Source organism: Chrysoperla carnea, chromosome 5, assembly GCF_905475395.1.
Source record: "Chrysoperla carnea chromosome 5, inChrCarn1.1, whole genome shotgun sequence".
In the NCBI taxonomy this organism is placed as follows: domain Eukaryota; kingdom Metazoa; phylum Arthropoda; class Insecta; order Neuroptera; family Chrysopidae; genus Chrysoperla; species Chrysoperla carnea.
The window spans coordinates 44,911,271-44,934,545 of NC_058341.1; the positions used below are offsets into that span (position 1 = coordinate 44,911,271).

The window sequence follows — 23,275 nt, forward strand, 5'->3', positions numbered from 1 at the left end:
GGGGAGAAAAAACAGTTTTTAATTATTTTTTTTCATATGTCGTAGTGGCCACACATTCATCCATCTACATCACACGAAAATATTTTTTGCTCTCCTATATTTTTTTTCATTTTTTCTCGAAAAAAGAAAATGGTAAATATTTAGCAAAAATATTTGTGATGATCGTATGTAAAAAATATCAAATCTGTTGTTAGGTTTATGGAATGGAAATTCCAATAAGTAATAATGATGTTACAAAATGTTCAATAGATACAATTTTCGGTATTATGGATTTTCCTTTTTATGAAAATATCTCTTCTGATTCAATTTTCGCAACGACAAGTATCATAGCATATGATAACATGGAACGTAATAGTAATCAAACGAATAATTTTCATAATTCGGATTATTTAGAATGGTCGAATGATTTAAAATTAAGCACAACTCAAATCAATCATAAAACATTTTTGGATCCATCCGATCAGAGTAATTTAAAATTTAATAATAATAATATTAATCAATTAGATAATGAGAATATCGATAGTACGAATATTATAGAAAATTCTAGTAATAGTAATAATACAAATGATAAATATAATACATCGGATGTAAGTAATGATGCAAATGACACAAAAGTCCGAATGAAAATTACCCGAAAACGTAAAGCGAATAATAGTAATAATGTACATGGAGGAGATAATATTGTACAAAGGAAAATGCAATTTTTTAATCATAATAACAATGATCAGCCATGTGATTTGAATGATGATGATTCGGTTGTGGATCCATTGGCAACAGATGAACCGATTTCTAAGAGTAGTAACACAAAAAGCACCGATCATCCAAAACCATCAGAGGGAAATAGTAAGTATTCGATATATGTATAGTTTATATACTGTATGAATATTCCCAATTATCGATTATCCTTATTATCCGGGAACCCGTGAAAAATTAGACAATGAATATACAGACCGTGTTCAAAAGCATTTCTAATAGAGAATCAATATTAAATAAGTAAATAAAATATTTACAATAAAACTACACATACATACAAAAATGGGTTTGTGGTGTATGGTGTTTGTTTGTTGTCACTTAAGAGTGGGGATGTTGTGATCAGCGCCGGCTCTACCCCTTAATCATGGTAGAGAGAGATTGTCTTTCGTCGCCCTTTGGTCGACGCTTTTAATAATAATTACTAACTTTTTCATAAACTATCTTCTAAATTCTAATAAAATAATTTTTTGGATTTGGTATTTTGGCGCCCCTAACTATCTGAGGCCTAAATCAACCGCTCCTCTCGCTCTACCCTATGACCGCTGCTGGTTGTTATGCTTGTAATACAATATTATAATTGATAATATTAATCATTACGTATGTTGAATGCATTGGAAATATTTGGTTGTGTGTTTTATTTAAATATATTTTATACAATGTGTCGCATTTAAGATCAAGACACCCTCATTTTTTCGTTATTTATAGGAACATTTGCAATTTTTTCACAGTTACACAAGGTGATGGGTCACATTTTTTAAAGATACTTAACCGAAATTCGAACTTTAAACCCAGAATACTACCTACAAATTGACAAATAGGGCCGATTCTTAATATCTTGTAAAGTTGCTTAGATAATTTTTGTATACCCATATACCGATTTTCATGATAAAATTCGCATTTAAAATTTTTCTTTATTTAGGTCCACACTCAAAATTACTACAAGTTTATTGAATTATTTGAATACATGACACTATTAAATTATCAATTTGTTCAGTTTTTACATTCCATAGCATACTAGTTATAAAATTTCTTAATTTTATAACTAGTGTGCTACGGAATGTAAAAACTGGACAAATTGATAATTTTTGGTGTTATGTATTAAAATATTTCAATTAACTTGCAATAAATTTGAGTAAAGACTCTCTTACCATCTCTGTCACTTGGCAAAATATTAAGAAACGGCCCTAAATGTCAGTTTTTAGTAGGCTCTAAAATTCTGATTTAACTTAAGTATCTTTAAAAATGCGACCCATCACCCTGTATGACTGTGCAAAATTTCAAATCGATGTTCCTATAAATAACGAGAATAGGAAGGTGTCTTCAACTTGAATGCGACTCACTATTTTTGCTTGCAAAACGTAGTTTCATAATTGATTAATGGTGTATTGATAACTGGGAGTTGCAATCCCGCCAGCTGGCGATAATAATTCGTACTAATTAAACAGAAAATTAACCCGTTCTCAGTAGTTTCAATTTAGACTACCAGATGGCAATATTTGTACTTATCATTTTTAAAGATAAATAAAATATTTAAATTCAAATCAGATAAACCCCGCCAACTGGCGATAATAAACTGGCGCACTAATTAAAACAGGATTGGACCCGTTTTAAGTAGTTCTAATTTAGACTTCCAGGTTACTTACCACTTATCAATAAAGATATGTGAAAATGCCTTTCCTATACTATGCCTGATCTACAATATACTGAATGAATGATCATATTCATACAGATTTGAAAACAAAGCAATCGCCTACTACCACCCCCTCCATCTATACTTGTCAATAATTTAAAATTAAATTGAGTTCAACTCTGTAATAAATAACTCATCTTTATAAGTTATTAAATACCCCAACATTTCCGATCTCTTTAATTATTGAGTTTATACTCATTATTTAAATAAGAAATGTTTTTTATTAAGTATGGAGGTCATATTAATCTACACGAAGATGATGATTGTTACTAATATTTTTATTAATATGTATTTTGCATAAATTACTTAATGGTCAAATATGTTCGCAGTTTTTTTTAAATTAAACTACATCAATGGATGAATCTGCTTAAATAAAGTTATTGTAAAGCATGCTTTATAATAACTACAAGGATTAGTACGGCTCTTAGGCTGGAAAAGATCTAATTTTAGTCTCATTCGCGAAAAGAATGAAAATTGGCATATTTTCAAAGCGAAAATCGTTAAGAAGATTACTTTGTGTAGTTTCTGAGATATTGACTAAAATCGTATATGAGGGATAAGGGGCCATTTATTTATTCCGTAATAATGATTTTGACGATTTTTGAAGGAACATATACCCCCATGCAAGGGAATCTCCCTGTTCTTACGTAAGATTCCATCTCAAACACATTTAAGATTCTAAAGTTTTAATAAAAAATAAAAATTTTGTAAAATAAGTTGTCAATCGAAGTGTACATTACCGACCATTATTATTTTAAAAATATCTCCAGAGCCGCTTGGAAAATTTTTTTCTATAGAATTTTATGCGATATTTCTTTTTTTACTCCGATTTGAACAAATATTATTTCCTAGGGTAATTTTGACCCTAAAAAAAATAAATAAATCGGGTACCTCTGACGATTAGATGATTAATTTCTGAAATATTGACTAAAATCTTATATAAGGGATGACATTCCGGGACAATTTCGACAATCAGTCAGTACCCAAGAAACATGTCGTTTAATCTCAGAATGATTGTGAGTCAAAATTATCCTCTATGCCAAGTTTCATCAAATTTTTTTAGCTCCAATTTCGTTAAAAATATATTTTATAGAGCTGTTTTGGCACAAAAATGAAAAAATCGGACGATTTGATAATTGAATTTTTAATAATTGAGCTTTCACCAAAAATCGTATACGAAGAGCGTATATCCTCTAGCAATTTCAGTCAATATATTCAAAACCTGTTGATTCTTGGTATTTTTCTGTGCCTAAAAAGTAAGAGGCTGAAAAGAATAAAATTATGAATTTAGATCTTATAAACTGGACTTAATTTAATTATGTTAGTCATTTGTATTCATATTTGCGAATTCATGGGCAGTTTACACGATGAAAGTTCAATAATTTCGTTCACTTGCGCATGTTTGTGTGTAAGAGGACTATGAAAAAAAATGAATTAACTTAATTCATTTGAATTTAAAATTACTAAACAATTTGCCCATTACTAAAACATCTAATGAAAGACAAACTATCATTGGTTGAATTTGCTGTTTATAGAAAATGACGCAAAAATTTTGCTAGAACAATGTCATCAATAATATAAATGTCTTAATTTTTTTTTATTCTTAATTAATTTATTACTTTTAGATTGTTTGCAATATACACTTAAATTATAAAAATTATTTTTTTAATTTATTAAATGATCCGATCCAAGTAATATTTAATATTTTGTATTAAACTTGTCTAGTTTTTGTTTCGCTGTAATTTTCCATTGTCAATATTAATTTGCTGAACTATTTAAAACATGAATTGCGGATTGTATCAATGATAATTAAAGAGCTAATGGAAAATTAGCTTTTTTATTTTCATTAGAATAATAAATTAACTAGTGTATCAAAATTATTGTCTATAAATACAATTTCAATTTATTAATCCTGTCATACCGAGTACTCTAAAAAATCTGTACACGGTAAGAAATTTTTTGTCGATATCACTATGTAAGTATAGACGTGAACGCAATACTGTGTTAATCTAAGTATGGCGCCAAAGGTGTTATTTACAATACCCTACAGTATTGTAAATAACACCATAGTTGTGGATATTACGGCATACCATACCAGCATTGTAATAAACACCATGCATTTCTTATCATGTACAACGCGTTGACGCGATTGATAACTGGGAGTTGCAATTCGCCATCTGGCGATAATAATTCATACTAATTAAAATCCTAAGAAGACCCGAATTCGTAGTTACAATTTCGACTACCAGATGTGAATACTTGTACTTACTATTTTTTAAGACCAATAAAAATATTCAAATTCAAATAAGATAAATCCCGCCAACTGGCGATAAAAATTTGTACTATTAAAAGGAAGTGGACCGCTTTTTCAGTAGTTCCAATTTAGACCACCTTATTACTTACCATTTATCAATACTGGCTTTTATTTTATATATATTTAATACTCAGAAAACAGAGCTAAATGCTATTGGAGCTCAAAATTTTTAAAAAAATCGAATACTTATCGTTTCACTTTTATAAAATTATAAATATCGATAATAATAGGCAGGTCATTTTAAAAAGTGGGCTGATTAGTGATTATGCATCCACCTAAGGGTTAAATATCATGATCCTTAATGATTATATTTTATTAGAAATTGTATCAAATTTTGTAACTGTAAAAAAATTCACATAATCCCTCCACAATCTTATAAAATACAATTTATATTGTTTATTTTTCTATAAAATGTAATATTGATAACCCTTATGGCTCTTTTTATAAAGTTTGTTCTTTTTGTCTTGGTGTAGTATACTGAGGTAAGGACAGTAATATCAGTAACGGATTTAGGTATAGTCTGAAGTTCTAAATAATTTTAAACAATTAATTATTTAAATTAAATTATTAAAAAATTTTAATTAATTTTTTATTTAATTTTAATTAATATTCAAAATATTTGTTCGGTTTTTTAGTTCGTTTAAATTCCTATTACCTGGAGAATCAGAATTCAGAAACTTGATTCTCTGTAATTGATAAGAATAGCCTCTATTTAACCCATGTTGTTTGAATGACTGATGGAAAAAAATGGCTAAAGGGATTGGTTAGCGTTGCCAACACTAACTCTTAATTATCAAAGTATTTTTTATAATTTTTTTCACGATAGCAGTGTCGCATTTACAACTGTTGAGGTCCGTGGGCGGGCTTTTGGTGGAAGACTCCTTAGGTAATCAATTTTTAAGTCGTAAATCTCTTATTGGCTAAAAATCCAAAATTTTTTTAGTGTGAAAATAAAAAAGCTCAAAATTTTTTTGAGTGGAACTCCTATATGGCCTATTAGTCTACCTAAATGGTAAATACAACACTGAACGATAGCAAAAATAATTTCAAATTACATATATTATTATATATTAGGGCCCGCAACAAATGCCTTCCACCGTACTCGATTCTAGGCCATTTGCTTAATTTCTTTCCAAGTTTTCCTTCTTCTATCTCTTTCGACTGACTTCTTCCAAATTTTTTTGGGTCTTTCACGTTTTCTGCTTCTTGGAGGTTCCAGTCTAGAACTTGTCTGTTGATGGTATTGTATGATTTTCTAAAGTATCCACCTATCCACCAAAACTGGGGTTCCAGTCTAGAGTTTGTCTGTTGCGGAATTTAAAAGTTCCTACATAATTTTTTCAAATATGATTGTAGATAAGGCATTGTAAGAAGAAAAAACTCGAATTTTTTTAACTTTGTTCAAATATTTTTGTTGCTAGAGTGGCATAGTCGTCATCAGAATAGATCAGCCAAAATAAATCCATCACTGATATTACAAAGTTATTATCCTTTTCTACTTACACTCACAGTAAATAGTGTATACACTAGGCTAAAAAAGAACATACAATGAATTTAATCTACTATTTACTTCTGAATTTAATATAATTTAATTGTATAGTAATCGCAGTAATTTACTTAATTTTCTTTTCAATATTTTGAAATCTTGAAAAAAAAAATCGTTTTGTTTTTTGTGTTCAACAAAAAAAAAAAGAAAAAAAGAAAATTGATTTATTTTCTTTAAATATTTAGAATGTACTTTTTAGTGATTATTTAATATTTTTTTTGACGTAAATTTTAAGTTTTGCACAAATATAATGCTAAGGATTAAAAGATATGATTGTATTCCAAATTATTTTGGTAAGCACAGTCAATTTTATTATTTTAAGTTATTTTATTATGTTTAACATGTTCAAAATTTAATTATTTTTTATCTTATCCGTAAAAATTCCTAATTAGCTCAATCATTTACCATATGCCATACGATACAAACGTGCGAAAATGGTCGCATCACCAAAAAAAAAGTGAAGATATCGAGATTCGATTATTATAATTTCAATCATTTACCATATGCCATACCATAAGACTGTGCGAAAATTTATAAGTAAAATTGAATCACGTTTCGTATATCGCATATATGTCCAAACCACCAAAAAACCTACTGAAAATATCGAGATACAATTATCTGAATTTTTTTGTAATAGAAATTAAGAAGCTTTACTCGAGATGTAAGTAATTGTTGATGTTGTTTTTTTTTTTTTTTTTTTTTTTTTGAATAACCGAAAAGATGAGCCTGAAATCATCAGAAATTGATTCCGATGGTCAACATATCTCAAGCAAATTTATATTCAAAACTGTGGATGGATCTAAAGCCACCAAAAGTTGTTTCTTCGGCCAAAAAATATAGAAAATGATCTATATCTCGAGTAAAAGCGAATCATTGCATTTTGTGTCAAGAGATTGAGCAAAAAAAATTTTCTATAAACACAATGATACCCTCAAAAAAACCGTATAAAAAGTAATTTTCAAAATATGCCAGGTGAACCTACCAAATGATTGAGTTAATTACTAGGGAAAATTTTAATCAGCTTGAACGAAATTTGTTTCTTCCGGGTTATATTATCAGCTTATAAAAGGTTAATCGAGGTTAAATAAACAATTGTGCAATACTTTAAATGATACATATATTAAATAGTCACAAAAAGTATGTCTTCAAATTATATATTCAGCTTTAATTAGTTTATCGAAAAAGCTTTTGTTCATTCCCGCATAAGGTATTATCTTTGTTTAATTGAGATAAAGTACTCTTGAAGCATATAGAAAAGTGATCCTGTTCAAATTTTCTTGATTCGAGAAAAATATAATAAATGTTAGTCCTTGAAGAGTAGAATAGAATAATTAGAGGTCTTAATGACCACAAAGATTTAAAAATCTTAACTATTTTTTTTATTGGCAATAGACATTATATACCATTAAAGCCCAAGTTCTTACCTTTCAAGATATGAATAAGTAAGTTAACTCAACTTCAAAGTGAAGTATTTTGAAAACTAAGAACTTTTGAGCTTTGTGCTACGTGAGACTTGTGGCAATTTTTGTATACTCTTTTTGATAAATTATGACAGATTAATTTTTTTTTAAATAATTCTTAGATATTTGGGAAAAGAACAACAAAAATAATTTTCAAGATACACAAAAACAGACTTTTTGACATTTAGTAATAAATGTCGGATAAAATTGGTGAATAAAACCCTTATGTTATATACACAACCAAAATATTAAAGAAACAAAATTTTACCTAAATTTCAAACAGCTATCTCTGCGAAAAACGCAATAACTCATTTGAAAACTTGTACTTTCTACTAATAATTGTACTTTCAATATGGAATTAAACTTGTACTTTCAATATGGAAAAGTGGGACAATGATAAAAGTTTATGCAAAATAATTTGAGAGGGCTTAAAAGAAAGCAGTGTAAGTCGAACAATAGGAAAAAGTGTCAACTTTGCTTAGAAATCGAATATCTAGACCCAATAAGCTCGCACGGGAATTTTTAATAGCTCATTTTCAAAAAAATAAACTAGCTTTCAAGTGGCTTAACAAATTTATTGTAAAATAATGTTTAAAATTTTGGTACGCTATTTAAATTTTTGAGCAATAGATTCCAAAACTAGAAAGTACAAATTTTCAAATAAGCAATTGCAGTCTCAAATTAGATGATTTTTCACAGAGAGACAGCTGTTTGAAATATAAGTAAAATTTTGTTCCTTTAATATTTTAGTTTAGTGTATATATAGAAATTAAATCTTATTTAACGATGTTCAACATTTTACTCAATATATAGTTTTATATATTATTAAAAAATTTACAAATATCGATTCGAATTTTTTTCAGCAAGTTATAAATACTTTTAAAAATATATATATTATCCAAAAGTAGCACAGTAATAATATCAATGATTCATAATTCACACGAATTTAATTTAATTTTTAAATTAGACGACTTAAATTTAAAGAATTCAGATCATGCGTATTTAAAATGATTATACATAATTTTTCTGTCTGTCCTCTGTTCGATATTCTTTCACATCTTTAGTAATAAGACTTTTGCATAGACATAAAGCTACTATCCAAACCTAAAATCATCCCAGCATTGAAGACCGAAATGTAATACAGTATCAACGAAATTTCTCCAAGTTTATGCAAATGTGATAAATTAGAAATGAAATTTCTATTCTCAAAGACAAATAAATTCTTTTTCGATCTTTTTTCTTTCGATCGAATTTTAAAAATTCTTTTTCGATCACTGGAATAAACTCCACTATTTTTTGAAAAATAAGTGTCTATTTTAAAATATTTCGAATTATCAGCAATCTAGTTTATTTGGAGGTCAGTTTACTAAGTATTATTTTTAAAAGGATGAGAAATTAAAAGAAAGAAAATGATGCTGCTAATTTTTCAACGGGTTTTCTTTTTTTTTATAAGACAACAGGAACAATATAGATACTTCGAATTCATTCATAAAGTTTTATTTTTTTAATAAATTTCCAAAAGAATTATTTTAGCATTAATGAAAATTTAGAGGTTATTACGGGGTTCGCCTTTATGAGAATATTTATCAAAGTACCAACTATCATCTCTCCCGTTACGAAAGTTTTTTTTTATTGTAAATACCCTTCTCAAAAATTTTCTGACTGCCAAATTATTAAAAACTGAGAACAATTTTTCTCTTTGCTTTTTTAAATACAATTTTTTCTATAATAAATTTTATATATTTTTTTAATTTTATTGCCACAATAAACGAAACAAATTTTCTAATTTTTGAACAAATTTTCCTTTCTAAGAAAAATAAGCTGTTGGCATTGTTATTATTTACTGTCTGCTTGCCAAAATTATTCAAAATTTGACATAAAAAAACATATGGTTTTAAGATTTCGCTTTAGAAAAAAAAACTATTGAGCAGAAAAACTATCACTAAGACATTATTTCCCCCTCATTAGGTGCTTGTTATTAGTCATATTTTTCACAAAAATACAACATTATTATTAAATGCTTTTTATTTATTGATTTGCGATTTTCATGTTTTTGAACACATTAAAAAATTACAAAAAAGGCCAGTAAGGGGGCTAGTGATTTGACACCAGAAAAAGAACTTCCTTGACTGCATGTCAATTTTCAGACAAATTTTCTAACTCAACTTGATGAAATAGGCGATAAAAAGGGGAAAGTTGGGGTATTCAATATTCCAAAAGGCATTAACTCAACCTGTATACCAATTTTCAAGCTATTAGCTCAATATGGAGGGGCTGTGCAGATGCGCAAAGTCTTAAAAAGGACGAAAAAAAATATTTTTTTCCCTCCTGGCGGAAAGTGTCAACTTTCGTTTCGCTACGCAAAATGAAGATGTCGCTTTTCGCCCCCGTCAAGCAGAAAAATGAAAAAAATCACTTCACCGGAGCAAGTATAGAATGTCTCTGATCGGCTTCGTCTCGGGCGACATTGATCTTTACTTTGACTGCCTATATGTGTAATATACTAATTTTGTCTTGGGTATCCTCACCATATTTTCTATTTTCTACTCATTTAAACAGAAAGTAAAGGAGGTCAGTTGACCTTCGATTTAATGTATAAGTCTATATTTTCGGAGAATGTATGAGTAAAAAATTAATTAATTAAAATTAATTTTCCGATTTTGACTAACTACTGGGAGTTAATAAATTTAAAAATTTGAATTTTTTGATACAGAATCCTAAAAATGAATTATCAAAAATATGCTCACTGTCCGTGACCCTATAAGCAAATTAATTTATGATATTTTTTGCTCTAATTTCAAATTCTTTTTCATTTACTCGCACGACTATTATGTTTACTAATGCACCAAACTTGAAAAGTAAAATATATATCTATATATGTGTATGATACTCAGAGCTTGAAACAACCGTGCAAACTTTAAGATCCAACTGAAAGCGGAACTGAAAATGTTTAATGCAAGCCATGGGTGTATCGATAAGAGAGGACAAGGTAGGGAAGCTTCCCTCTTCTGGACCTGCTCTTATTTGTTAAATTTATGAAATATTTCAGCCAAATTTTTGTGATTTTCTTTCCTCTACGCATAAAACTCCTGTTTCTGCGCAAAAAGCTCCTTTTCTTGGATCAAAATCGGGATACGCTCATGGTGCAAGCCCTACACAAATATGGTATTCATGTCGCATAATAAGCCTTAAGGAATTAAAAATTTACAAACATGCAGTAAATGGGAATCTAAAGTTATTCTAAAGAGCGAAAAACAACTTACGTGCTCTTTCGGGGTACCCAACTCGAAATTGGTAGACTTTATGTAATGTTGAAACTCACCTCTGTTCACATGGAATCTTAAAAGGGCATATTTTTGTTTTATTTATCCTATTTTTACTAATAACGTCAAGGTATACGGAATTTATTGACTTTAATTTTAAAATTATCTAAATGATTTATTGTTTCCAAAAAAATTATTATCATTAAATCTTTAAAAAGTATGTAATTATTTAATAAAGTGAACTTTTCCGGTGTAATTTTGTCATAATCGAATTAGTTGCAAGTTTAAAAAACAAAAAAGTCTAAAAATCATTAATGAATTTATTAATTCTTCACAACATTTTTCTGTTTCTAAATACTTGCTACCCAGCTGATATCAAATTTGGCATATTACCCATTAAAATGTAAAAGTAGACGATACCGTAATAAATTTGAAAGTTAAATTAAAATTGATTAAAATACGAATAAATTATAAACATTCAAAATATTGTTGCCCGTCTCTTTCTTGCAAAACAGAGTAATATAATCTCTATGGCAATACTCAACAATGACGTCACTTATAAAGTTTCTTCCTCTTTGTTTAATAATTAGGAGTTTTAAACGTTATACATTTTCCATACTTTTAAAGATTATCAAGAAGGAATTTCACTTTTCTGCTCGCACTTGAAGTGTTTTTAACATTATCAATATTGACGGCATCATTAGCGATGCTGGCCAGTACTATTTTGAAACGCAAACAATTTATTCTAAAAAACTAGTCAAAAACTGGTCATGCTTGAATGAAATTTCAACTCAATAATGAGGATTTTAAAAGTAGGTAGGGGGGGTGGCGTCAAAAATATGCACAAATTAAGTTTCGTTCAAGCTAGGCCTTTTTTCATTTTTCAAAATTTTTATGTTTTGGTACCATTTTTGAAACGCCTATTACTATCAGCCCAAGGAAAGTTTTTTCTTCTTAAAAACCGAAAGTAAAATCGATCAATCGTTTCAAAAATAAGAAATGTTTTTTTAATCAACAAATGAAATATTGATGTCATATGGTTTATCTAAAATGATAACAATATAATATTGTCGTCTCAAGTATTTTAAAATAAAAGTTTTATTCTAAAACTAATTAGTTATAATTTTATATATTTTTTAAAAAACTATTTATTTTTCTGTTCATAAATTTAATAATCGAAAAAATATGCATGCAAAATCTTATATAGGTCGTTCATGTAAGCTACCCGTAGTATATTTCATCTGGTACCCATACACTTTCTTTTAATACCCCCGAAATTATATATTTACAATTTCCCCACAAAAATTTAAAAACTACTAATTGGCTTAAAATTTATTTAAAATTATTGAAAATTTTTTTAGATACTTCACGATTATCATGGCAAGTAAACGATATCACAGAAAATTTAACAGCAGATCTCGATGGTTCATTGTCAGATCTTGGTGCCGATTTAACCAATGGTTCTTACAATATGAGGTAATTGTAATTTATTTCATTTCTAAATTGATAAGAAAATTCTCTGTTTTGTTTTATCAGCTCACTTAAGTTTATGCGTACTAAATGAGACGATAAAAAGATAATTAATTTTGAATAATGGTTTAATTAATTCAAATTAATTTTGGCTAATTATATTTGGTAAAAACTAGCTAAATTGATTATAACTCGATCTTATTTCATCATTCTGTGATAAAATTAAACTCCTCTACATGAAAGCAAAAATACAAAATTCCGATAGCTAAACACGATTGTCTAAAAAAAGTATACTGACTTATAGTCATCGCCTCTAGCTTTTGGGAAAAGAATAACCCCAAGAACTTATGCCTTTTTGCGATTTTGTTTGGGTTTTTGATAATTCTTTTAGGCATAAAGATGTGATTTCATGGAAACGCTTGACGCTAGCTTCTAATATCAAATTTGATCACTGATTTGGTATAATTTCGAACAGAGTGCCATTTAGATAAAAAGCAGCGATAAAACTGAAAATATTTAAGCTTCAATTAATTGACGCTGGTATTATTTACTTAACGCTAAAAATGTTATATCGAACTGAATTACAAACGATATTATGCAATAGTTTTAAAATACTTCAGACAGATAGTTGCGTTTGTTAGATATTTTTAATAATTATTAATAAAAAATTATAATAAAAAAACATATTATGTTAATATAACTATGTGTTGTTGTTGATCCAAATAGGTTAGGGAATAACTTGACGCTGCTTTTTATCAAGATGGCACTCTGATTTAAATTATACTATGTGATCAATTTTGACACTAGAAGCTAGCACCAAGTGTCATCATGAAATCGCACCTTAAAAGAGAGTTATTGGATTTTAATGCTGAGAAAGGCTCTATATAGTGATAGAAAAAAGAACTATTGTCAAAACGCCAAACATGACAGCACACAGCACAATGATTACATTAAAATTTTGATGTGGCGCTGACATCTTAGTGTTAAAATCCAATAGTAACCAATACTATAAAATATGTTCGTATAACGGCCCTTATACATTACGCAACCTACATACGAGATGTTTAACGGCTAAATCTAGCGAAATGGACGTAAAAGATCAAATATGGTCAGATTCACTTGCGTACGTAATAATGTGAATTTTCCTTCCTATTCGATGGTCCCAAATGAGTCGCAATCAGGCTCATCATCATCTGTATTTAGATATTTGCCCCCCTTGACAGTTGCGAAAAAAACCCCTCCTCAAAATGAAAATAGACAGTTGAAAATACGATAAAATGACACGAGTGGGTTTAGAAATTTAAAAAAAGTAGTGCACTAAGTAACAATTGATATTTTATCGTTTAAAAAATTAAAAAATGGAAAAAAAACTAGTTAATCTAGTCTAGTTAACGGTCGAAGGCAAACGTTGTTTACTCGTTACCTAACCTCACTTTTTCACAATTTGTTTTCGTCATTTTTATGTCATTAACGTTTTAAGTGATAAACAATAAATTGTCCACAGTGTGCCTTTATATCAAATTTTCTGTCAAAATAAAATGTAGAGCAAAGGTAGCATTATTTAAATTTATATTTTTATTATCCACAGCGATACATTGCTACAATTACCTCCGTTGCCAGTATTTAAACAAGAAGCACCTTCACCACCAAATAACAATAGTGATTCAGTTCAACAAAACAACAATATAAATAATTTATCAGGAAATAATGGTCACATTCAACATATTCAACAGCAACAATCATCTCAACAACAATCCCAACAACAACAACAACAGAGTCCTACATCATCATCAAATAATGTAAATCAAGGCTCTTCTGGTGGTCGAATTGATTCAAACAATAATCAAAATAATGTGAACACATCTTTACATCATTTACTTCATAATTATTCTGGCAATATTATTACAAGTACGTGAGATAGTGTGTAAAATTCAGAATAATTGGCAAGCTTAGAACAAAAACTCCCTCAACAATATTCAAAATTGAGAGTTTTGGTTAAAATTTTTAAAATATGTCTTTCAAAAGAAAGGGTGGTTAATAAATGTTTGGACAAAATTTTGAGCGGAAGAAAAGATACTAAATACGAAACTAATTTGACTTAATAGAATTCAATAAATTAAAGAAAAGAAACATTTGAAAAAATAATTGATTAGCTCGATTGCGTCAAGGGATGATTGTACATCCTTTAGCATAAATAGGTTATAGGGTGCCACTGATAACAACTTGTATTGTTATGCAAATTTTATTTTTGGAGTACAGCATGAAATAGTAGTTTGTGTATTTAGTAGAAAAAGTAGTAGATCTTTTTCACCGATTTGCTTTAGTTTCGGTCAGTTGTCAAAAAACTATACAAGTAAAGACATATCAAATATTTTCCCTCTTTGGCAAACAGCACTGTTAAACGAAGATGAAAAATATATGGCATCTGCTCACTTGAATAGTTTTGTAAATGAAAAGATCTGAACATTCCTTTATGACAGTTAATTACTTTTCTGGAATGGGAAGGGAAATTTAATTTCCACTACTATTATTTGTTTCATTCCCGTCAACCCCTTAAAAAACAAGAAAAAAATGTTTTCCTTCAAAAAAAAAGAAAACAGATTTTTTTTTTAAATAGGCAACATACTTAATTTTCATGGGCACCATCTCGAAAGTATTTTGTATCATTGAATTTTTATATTTTGATGTGCCGTAATAAGTTGAGATCGGGTGGGGAATTAAATTTTCTCTATAAGCTTTAGGTGGAAAATAGGCAAACCAAAAATCATTTAAATGTAGCCTTGAAGTAGTCCATTTGGCAATAGCCCGATAAGCCCAACTTGTATTTAAAATTCAGTGAAGCTTAATCTCTAAAGCCAAGTTGAATTGTTAGACCCTTGTGATAATTCACCACTGACCTAAAAGCTTTCGTCGACGATATTATAATAATTAAATTACATAGTTTAGTAAATTTAGTAAATATTAAAACACGTTTTCTTTAAAAAATATATCAAACTAAATGTTTTTAATTTACTTGAAACGGAATATACATTATAATTATTAGGGATGCTAAATATTAATCTTTATTTGATTCTAAAAATATAATAGTAATAACTTCATCTAGATATTACGTTTGTATATGTTTTATTCCTGATAAAAATTTGTAGACATTCGTAAAATTAACCTCGATAGAAAAGTATTTATATAGATATTGAATGTTCAAACCATAACGAAATTTTCAATGGAATAACCATCATCACATATTGAATAAGTTTTTATCTCAAAAAAATCGTTACTATTCGACAGTGACGAAAACTTATTGTTATTAAAAATGGAAGTTTAATTCTAAGCTGTTCAAATATTCTAACATTATTATTACATATTGCGGTGCATCTTCGTGAAGAAAATTGAGAAAAAATAGAAATGAGATGAAATAAAATAACGTCTTGTAATTTTTCATAATATTTGTAAAAAATTCCGGCTATTAAAATTAATTTTTTCACGATTCCAAAATAAATTAAATAAATAAGAGATTTAATTAAGATATTTCTAACATGCAAATGTATGTAGTTCAACGGCATATAGCTGATAAAAAAGTTTTAGGGCCATTGACTGTAGCTGCTATAAATTTTCAAAGTTGTAGATATTTAACATATTTTAAAAGATACGAATCCATACTATTTAAAAGACATTTTTGAACATTTTTATTACTCGTTTTTGCTGCAGAAAGTAATTTTGCAAAAAAAAAAAAAGACTAGATATATATAAATAAACAAATTAGGGATGGTTACATCTTACTGCGCAGCCCTATATAGTATAAAATTGAATACTAAAAATAAAAAAAATTCTTTAATTTTACGTTCCGTTGAATTTCTCTGAACAGGACGCATCTTTACGCTTTCTTTTAATTTATCCCTTTGCTTTTTAAAACTTTTAAATCTAGCACGGAATATTCAGAGCCAATTAATCAGTGCTACTTGTTATGATCTAATTGATGATTAAATATTCGTATATTCATCGTTAGATTATATTTGTAATGAAAGGTCGATTGGGGGGGTGGGGGGTAAAGTTGGTCAAAGTGTATTTTGATACAATCAATCTGATTTTAATATACATCAATCTTTTCAATCATTTTTATTCTTTGTAGTGCCGTAATTTTAATTTACTGACTAAAAATCATTTTCTAGAATAGTGTTTACCCAAAAATATAAATATTTCATATCATAGACGATTGAATAAATAGTTTATGAAATACCAACTAAAATCGCAAACGAATGGTGATATTCCAGAGCAACTTCTTCAAACCTCAGAAAAATGTCACAAAATCAACCGAATTTAATTGTCTTTAAATTATTTGAGTTAATTAGGACTGAAAGCAAATAAAAATCCAAATAATTCGACAATTATATGAGTATTTTTCGAGATATTTCCAGAAACTTTCGTATTCGTACAGAATTTTAAGTATTATTTGAAAAAATACTAGCCAATTGTTACATGAACTCAATTTTTATATCTTTAAGTTATATCAAATTCTGAAACAAAAATTTGTTTACGATTTTCTCAATTGTTTAAAAGGATAAGGATTTTAAAATAATCTGGAAAAAACTTTGCCCATGATTATAGTGTAATTTTGACCCAAAAACTACAAAAATTGGGTTCCCTTGACAATTAAACGAATAATTTTTTTAAATATCGATTAAAATCATGAGCGAAAGGTGTTATCCCGGAATAATTTGTTCAATCGGTACCTCAGAAAAAAAGCGTTCATTCCCAAAATCAACCAGACTTTAGCGTCTTTAGATTATTTGGGTTAATTACGACTAAAAAAACCTAAAAATTCAGATATTTTGTCGGCTAGATGATCATTTTTCGAAATGTTTCCAGAATCGCTTCGAAATGAATGCTAATCGTGAACGATTGCAGGTGATATAATCAAATACTACTCAGCCAATCGTTAAATGAACCCATTTTTTGTATTTTTTGGGTCAAGATTACCCAATATAGTTTTATCAAATTTTGAAACAAAAGTTTTTTGTCATTCCCTCGATTTTTTAAAAGTAATAACCCTTAAAAATCGAGAAAATATTTTTTCCCACGATTTCGTTTAAATTTTACTCAAATCTTGTACATGAGTGATATCCAGGAGCAATTTTTTTCGATCGATATCATTTTTCGATCCTCATGGAAAAAATCGTTCAGTCGTAAAATCAGTCAGATTTGAATGTCGTTAGATTATTGGAAGTAATTAAAACACAAAATCTTTAAAATCGGATGCTTTTGACAATTAGACTTGTAGTTTTTGAAATATCGACTAAAATAGGGTAAGTTTACTCTTCTCCAAAATTAGTTTTCCTATAATTTTAAAGCACCATTTGTGTAGTTAAGTTATTACGTTTAAATTATTAATCAAAGCAAACTTCTTGTTGTAATACTTCTAGAAACAATCATCATAGATACTTAACATTTTCAAAAACAAAGTTTAATTATACGTTTATCTAAACGTTATTGTTTCGACCCCCCAAGGATCTGGAGGGGTTATCACTTGTATTAATAGTGTTCAATAATAATTTATAAATTGAATTTGGATAATACTAAATCGCTTATAATCTTTATTTTATTTTAAAATGAATTTACAATCTAATCAACAAAATTTTTTATGTAAATGTGAAGTTTATACTTGTTTTTAACTAGTTTCGAGTGACTTTTTTGGTATTGATAATGATAATAGAATTATTTTAATGAACAAGTTTAATAAATAACTTCTGTTATTGAATGCACATTGATGAATTTTCACAATTTTATTATTTAAATTTTCCTTAGTTATTGAATGTAGAGCTTAAATGCTAAACCTGTCATGTTTTAAATGGTAGGTCTGCCCTAAGGGACAGATTGTATCTTATTCGACGAATGATTTGAGGGGTCGAAAGAAAGTTTTTTTTTTAGTTTTGCTTCAACCTTATGGTCTTATGGGAAGTAGTTTTCTAATGATAGAAATGATAGTACAGTCGAAAATTTCCGCCAAATAAATCTACCACTCGTCATAACTACTCAAAATAGTATTAACCGAGGATACTTGGTTGTTTTATTTGTAGCTGTGCTGGTGCACAACTTTACAAATCTTATGCATCCTACAAAATGCCAATAATCAAGATAAATTTCGTACTCGACAGGTCGAATTCCGGTCCGGTTAACCAAAGAAGGCTCTGAAGTAGAGTTTGTTTAAAAATGATTATTTTTTGAAAATTAATTTTATAAACAGAAAACAATCACATAGCATAAATGGGAGTCATCTGATCAAACGAATACATTTTAAAAATTAAATTGGTTTTGATAAGAGAACAACGCAACGATTTAAATTTTACCAAATATCCTATTTAATTTATAGAATATACAGTATGTTTTACTGGTTTTAGACCGGACGTAGATTATTTTGCCATTTGGTTGAATAAAAAAGCAACAGGTTATCAAGACGGCTTATATGTATTTTTTATAAAAATTTTTTCTATACAATTTTTCCAGCTTAAATTTTATACATCGTGTCTCTATAAAAAACACATTACAGAAAAAATAAATAATTATTACCTATAATACACTAATAAAAAAAAAAGTAAAGTTTTTAGACGCGAGTTACAGGTTAATTGGTCATATAAATCTCAAAATTTGCTTAGTATTTTTTACTGACTATTGAATAAAAAAAATTTCGACCAGTTTAATTCTAGTAATCGCCCAAAAAGGTTTCTTGAAAGGCTTATATTTAATATAAACCAAAGTAACTTTATTGTATACTTGCGGTCAAAATTGAAACATACATCAGATATATTTGTTGGCATTAAAGCAAAAATTACATAATGTGTTTTTTTTTTAACCACAAAATATATCTGATAAACAAATTGTGTTGCAATTTTATTGTCTGCAAGTACAATGACATTTATTTTTAAAAGTTAAATAGCCCTCGTAAAACAAACAAGCTTTCTTTTCACTTTTGAAAATATATTAGCTCCCTAATAACAGTAATACGAAAATTTTAACGTAAACCATAAGACGTTAATAGAAGACAGAATTGTGTAGTCTGCCTTTGCGTCTTTAGCCCTCTATTTTGAAGCGATACATCAAGGCAGAATTGTTTATATCTTCCTTTTCGTCTTAAGCCCTCAATTTTGATCCGGTAAATTTATTTATGTCTCTGACCGTTGGATAATGTATGAAATCATTATTGTAAAAAGCCATATCTTCAGCATTCCTTTTTCTTTTGTATACCAATATTATTGATGCATTCTGCTGAGACGTTTTTTTCGAAAATTCTAAGGTAGTTGTAATGTTTCACGTTTCAGCGCCGTATTTTAATTTATTTAGAAAGTAATATTATTAGTACTCATTAAAGTTAGCCGCCTGTAGACTAGCTACTTTGACGAAAGAAGCGCATCATTTTTATTCCATGTAAACAAATTGCCAAATAAATAACTGAATAAACGGTTTTGAATGAATTGAATTTCAAGACCAAACACACTCTATCAGCAATTCTATTCTGACCAGCCCCGGAATGCTCTCTATATAAAATTTCTATTATATATCATCCGAAATACTGATCAGATAAATGTATAAAAACAATACCTTTCCTAGTTTGTAGCAAGCCTTAAGCAAATAAACGCCTAGGTTTATAGGTCGGATTTTTTTTGGAACGAATTTTAAAAACTTTTTTCCTGTGATGTTTATATAAACTACACTATCTATTTTTAGTTATTTTTTTATTTTATACAAAAAATAATTCAAGTAAATAATATTTACAAATGTATAATTATTGTGATAGCTAAGTAATTTTATCTTAATTAACCCTGTCAGCCAACCCTAAAGTAAGTTTATAAATTACAAAAGTATAGTAATATAACCAGCGAAAACAGGAAACGGGAAATCGGGATCTTACCACATAAATAGAAAAATAGAAAGAGGAAAACTGCAGGTAGTCTGTAACTTTCGCTTGTCAAATACAAATTTTAATTTCGGATTTTTCAAATTTGTAAATTTGCAAAAACGCTCTTCCTTGGCTTTTTAAGGACTAAATTTTCACTAAATAATAAATAATTTATTTAAAAGTTAAAGCTAAATCTATACGAGATAGATACAATTTTTGTACGAAACTATTTTTGATAAAAAGCCTATTTTTTTTTAAACTAAATAAACCTGTTTTCGCCAACTTTGGCCGCCATTTTCTTAAAGACCCCCTAATGTTTTTATATTTACAAACCTACCAATTATTCGAGTAAAAAGTTAAGCCACAATTTTTGCGCTTTAGGCATATTTTTTATAAGCTAGTTACATATTTAGTACAACTAATTTATTATTCATTTTAAATGTATCTTTGATAATATAATTATTGTATTTTCAATTTATTTAAAAAAATATGATCATAGTGGAGGGATCATGATCTTAAAGACCTTTGATTTGATACCCCACATGTCTCAATTAATTCATTAATTTAATAAAAATTTCCATTGCTTTATCATAAAAGATGAATGTCTACGATTAGTCCTATATAAGAAATAAAAAAAATTGTACGTTTCGTCTTTTTCGAATTTTTTGGTTTTTTTATGAAGTTCAACTAAATAGAAAGCGTTTGAGCTGAATCATTCCATGTCAAATATCTATTGATTAAATATAATCAAAGCAACTTATATAATAATGTCTGACTTGACTGCTGTTTGTCTAGACTGGTATTCTAATGAACTAAGCTAAAATAATTATCCAGAACTTAAATTCCCCTTCGAAGCTCTATACAAATTTTATTCGAGTTGCTGTTTTTTATAACAGAAGGAGAAGACTTAGAGGCAAATTCTATGGCAAAAAAGTGCACTAATTTTAAAGAAGTAGGGCGTATTTTTTACTGTAATAATAATTTATAATGTAGAAATAATAATTATTTTGATAATTATTTATGCTGTATCAGATATAAATTTTAAGCCAAAAAGGTTCATTTTTAGAATACGAACAATTCTTGTTTGAAATATTTTTTCATAATAAGTTTACCACAATTTTAAAACCTTTATCGTCTGACTTAAATAATTTTTCGTTAAAAAATCTTTATTAATTCATATTCTGAATCTCAGCCATGTTACAAGCAATAAAAGATAATTTTTCTTGGAAATTTGGACTAAATAATCTGAATGTTCGATTTTCAACATTTAACGAGGATGTAACCTTAAAACTTGCCTAATGAAGTTGGAAAATAAAATGACAACGAAACGTTGCAAATTTTGAAAATCTAAAATCCAAATTATTTAGTCCAAGTTCTCAAGAGAAATTGTTTTTTATCTTTATTAATATTTTTAATGGAATTTTGAAACATTTCCTTTATCCACATCTGATTTGAAAAGCTTGTAAATAAGACGTGTGCTCTAAGAAAAAATTGTACAGAACTTCAAAACGGAGTCTAAATTATAAATGATTAATTTGGCTCTCTTCTAGCCGTATAATATTTAGGATCGCAAGAAAATCAATGAATATACAACTACAAACGGCCTTTGAATTCTACGTTCTTCGCATATGGTGGGATAGTTCCTTATCCATTTTTACGACATGTTCTGTGCAATGATTCTATTATTTAAGAAGGAATGAATAAATTGAATTAAATTGAAATTTTTGCCCCTAACTCGGTTACAGACATTTATTTCTTATAATAAACTAAAAATCAGTCAAGTATTCAAAACATGTTTCTTTAACGATATCCCCCACTATCTACATAAAAAACAACAATAAATTGTAATATATGACGTCTGCAGTTGTCTTATCGAAAGATGGGATTTTGAAAAATACGATTATCAGTTCTTCACAATCTGCCAAACTTTCATAAGACTTACTGTACACAATATTATGTTTGCAAATAAACTTACTGACATTTGCCCTCTCTCATTATCAATCACGCTTGGATTTTGATTATATATTTTTTTTTTAAATAAGTAAATATATTTTTCTTGTTAACGTGAAAATATTATCAAGTTACTTAAATATAATTTAATTCTTGAATTGAGTGTGTGTAACAAAGTTGAAAAGTGAAAATTAAAAATGATTGAAAAAATTGATGCTTGGAATTATTATGGATTTACATCCAATTTTAAAAATAATGGTTTTAATGCAAAAAATTGTTTATTTAACACAGATTCAATACCATCAAACAATTTGAATCAAACGAATCATGATTCATATGCGCGTAGTGCTGTTTCATCGACTGATTATGCCGAAAATAATGGTTTCCAATATGTGCTGGCAGCTGCGACAAGTATCGCAACAAAAATTAATGAAGATACACTTACCTATTTAAATCAAGGGCAAAGTTATGAGATCAAATTGAAGAAATTAGGTGATTTATCCAGTTTTAAAGGAAAAACATTGAAGGTAATTTTTGCTAAGATATCATAAAATGTTGTCCAATCATTTTTATTATTTTTACCTCTTTAAACCGCGTTTGAAGATAAACTATCCGAGTTGGTCACAGAATTTTTGTATACCCTGTTTATATGAAATATATATCAAGTAAAGGGTTTAGTAATTTTAGTCCCAAGTTTGTAACGCTTAAAAATATTGATGATAACGAACAAAACTTTGGTATTGGTGTTCGGTAAAAACGCTTAATTGGTCCATTTCCTTTAGTCCGTCTGTCTGTCGACACGATAACTCAAAAACGAAAAAAGATATCAAGCTGAAATTTTTATAGCGTACTCAAGACGTAAAAATGAGTCTGAGTTTGTAAATGAGCAACATAGGTCAATTGGGTTTGGGTCCGTAGAATCCATCTTGTGTCATCAAAAC

At 28.2% G+C, this 23,275-nt stretch overlaps 1 protein-coding gene across 1 annotated transcript in view; it reads left to right on the forward strand.

The window, feature by feature from the left end:
* Window positions 1–113: 113 nt before the first annotated feature.
* The window catches only part of LOC123299796 (transcription factor CP2-like protein 1), a 46,112-nt gene continuing 22,950 nt past the window's right edge, over window positions 114–23,275 (forward strand). Inside the window, exons 1-5 of the mRNA XM_044882154.1 lie at window positions 114–132; window positions 195–843; window positions 12,388–12,502; window positions 14,085–14,404; window positions 22,626–22,861. Of these exons, the coding sequence (XP_044738089.1) occupies window positions 130–132; window positions 195–843; window positions 12,388–12,502; window positions 14,085–14,404; window positions 22,626–22,861 (1,323 nt within the window). The 5' untranslated portion in view covers window positions 114–129. The remainder of the gene's footprint in view (window positions 133–194; window positions 844–12,387; window positions 12,503–14,084; window positions 14,405–22,625; window positions 22,862–23,275) is intronic.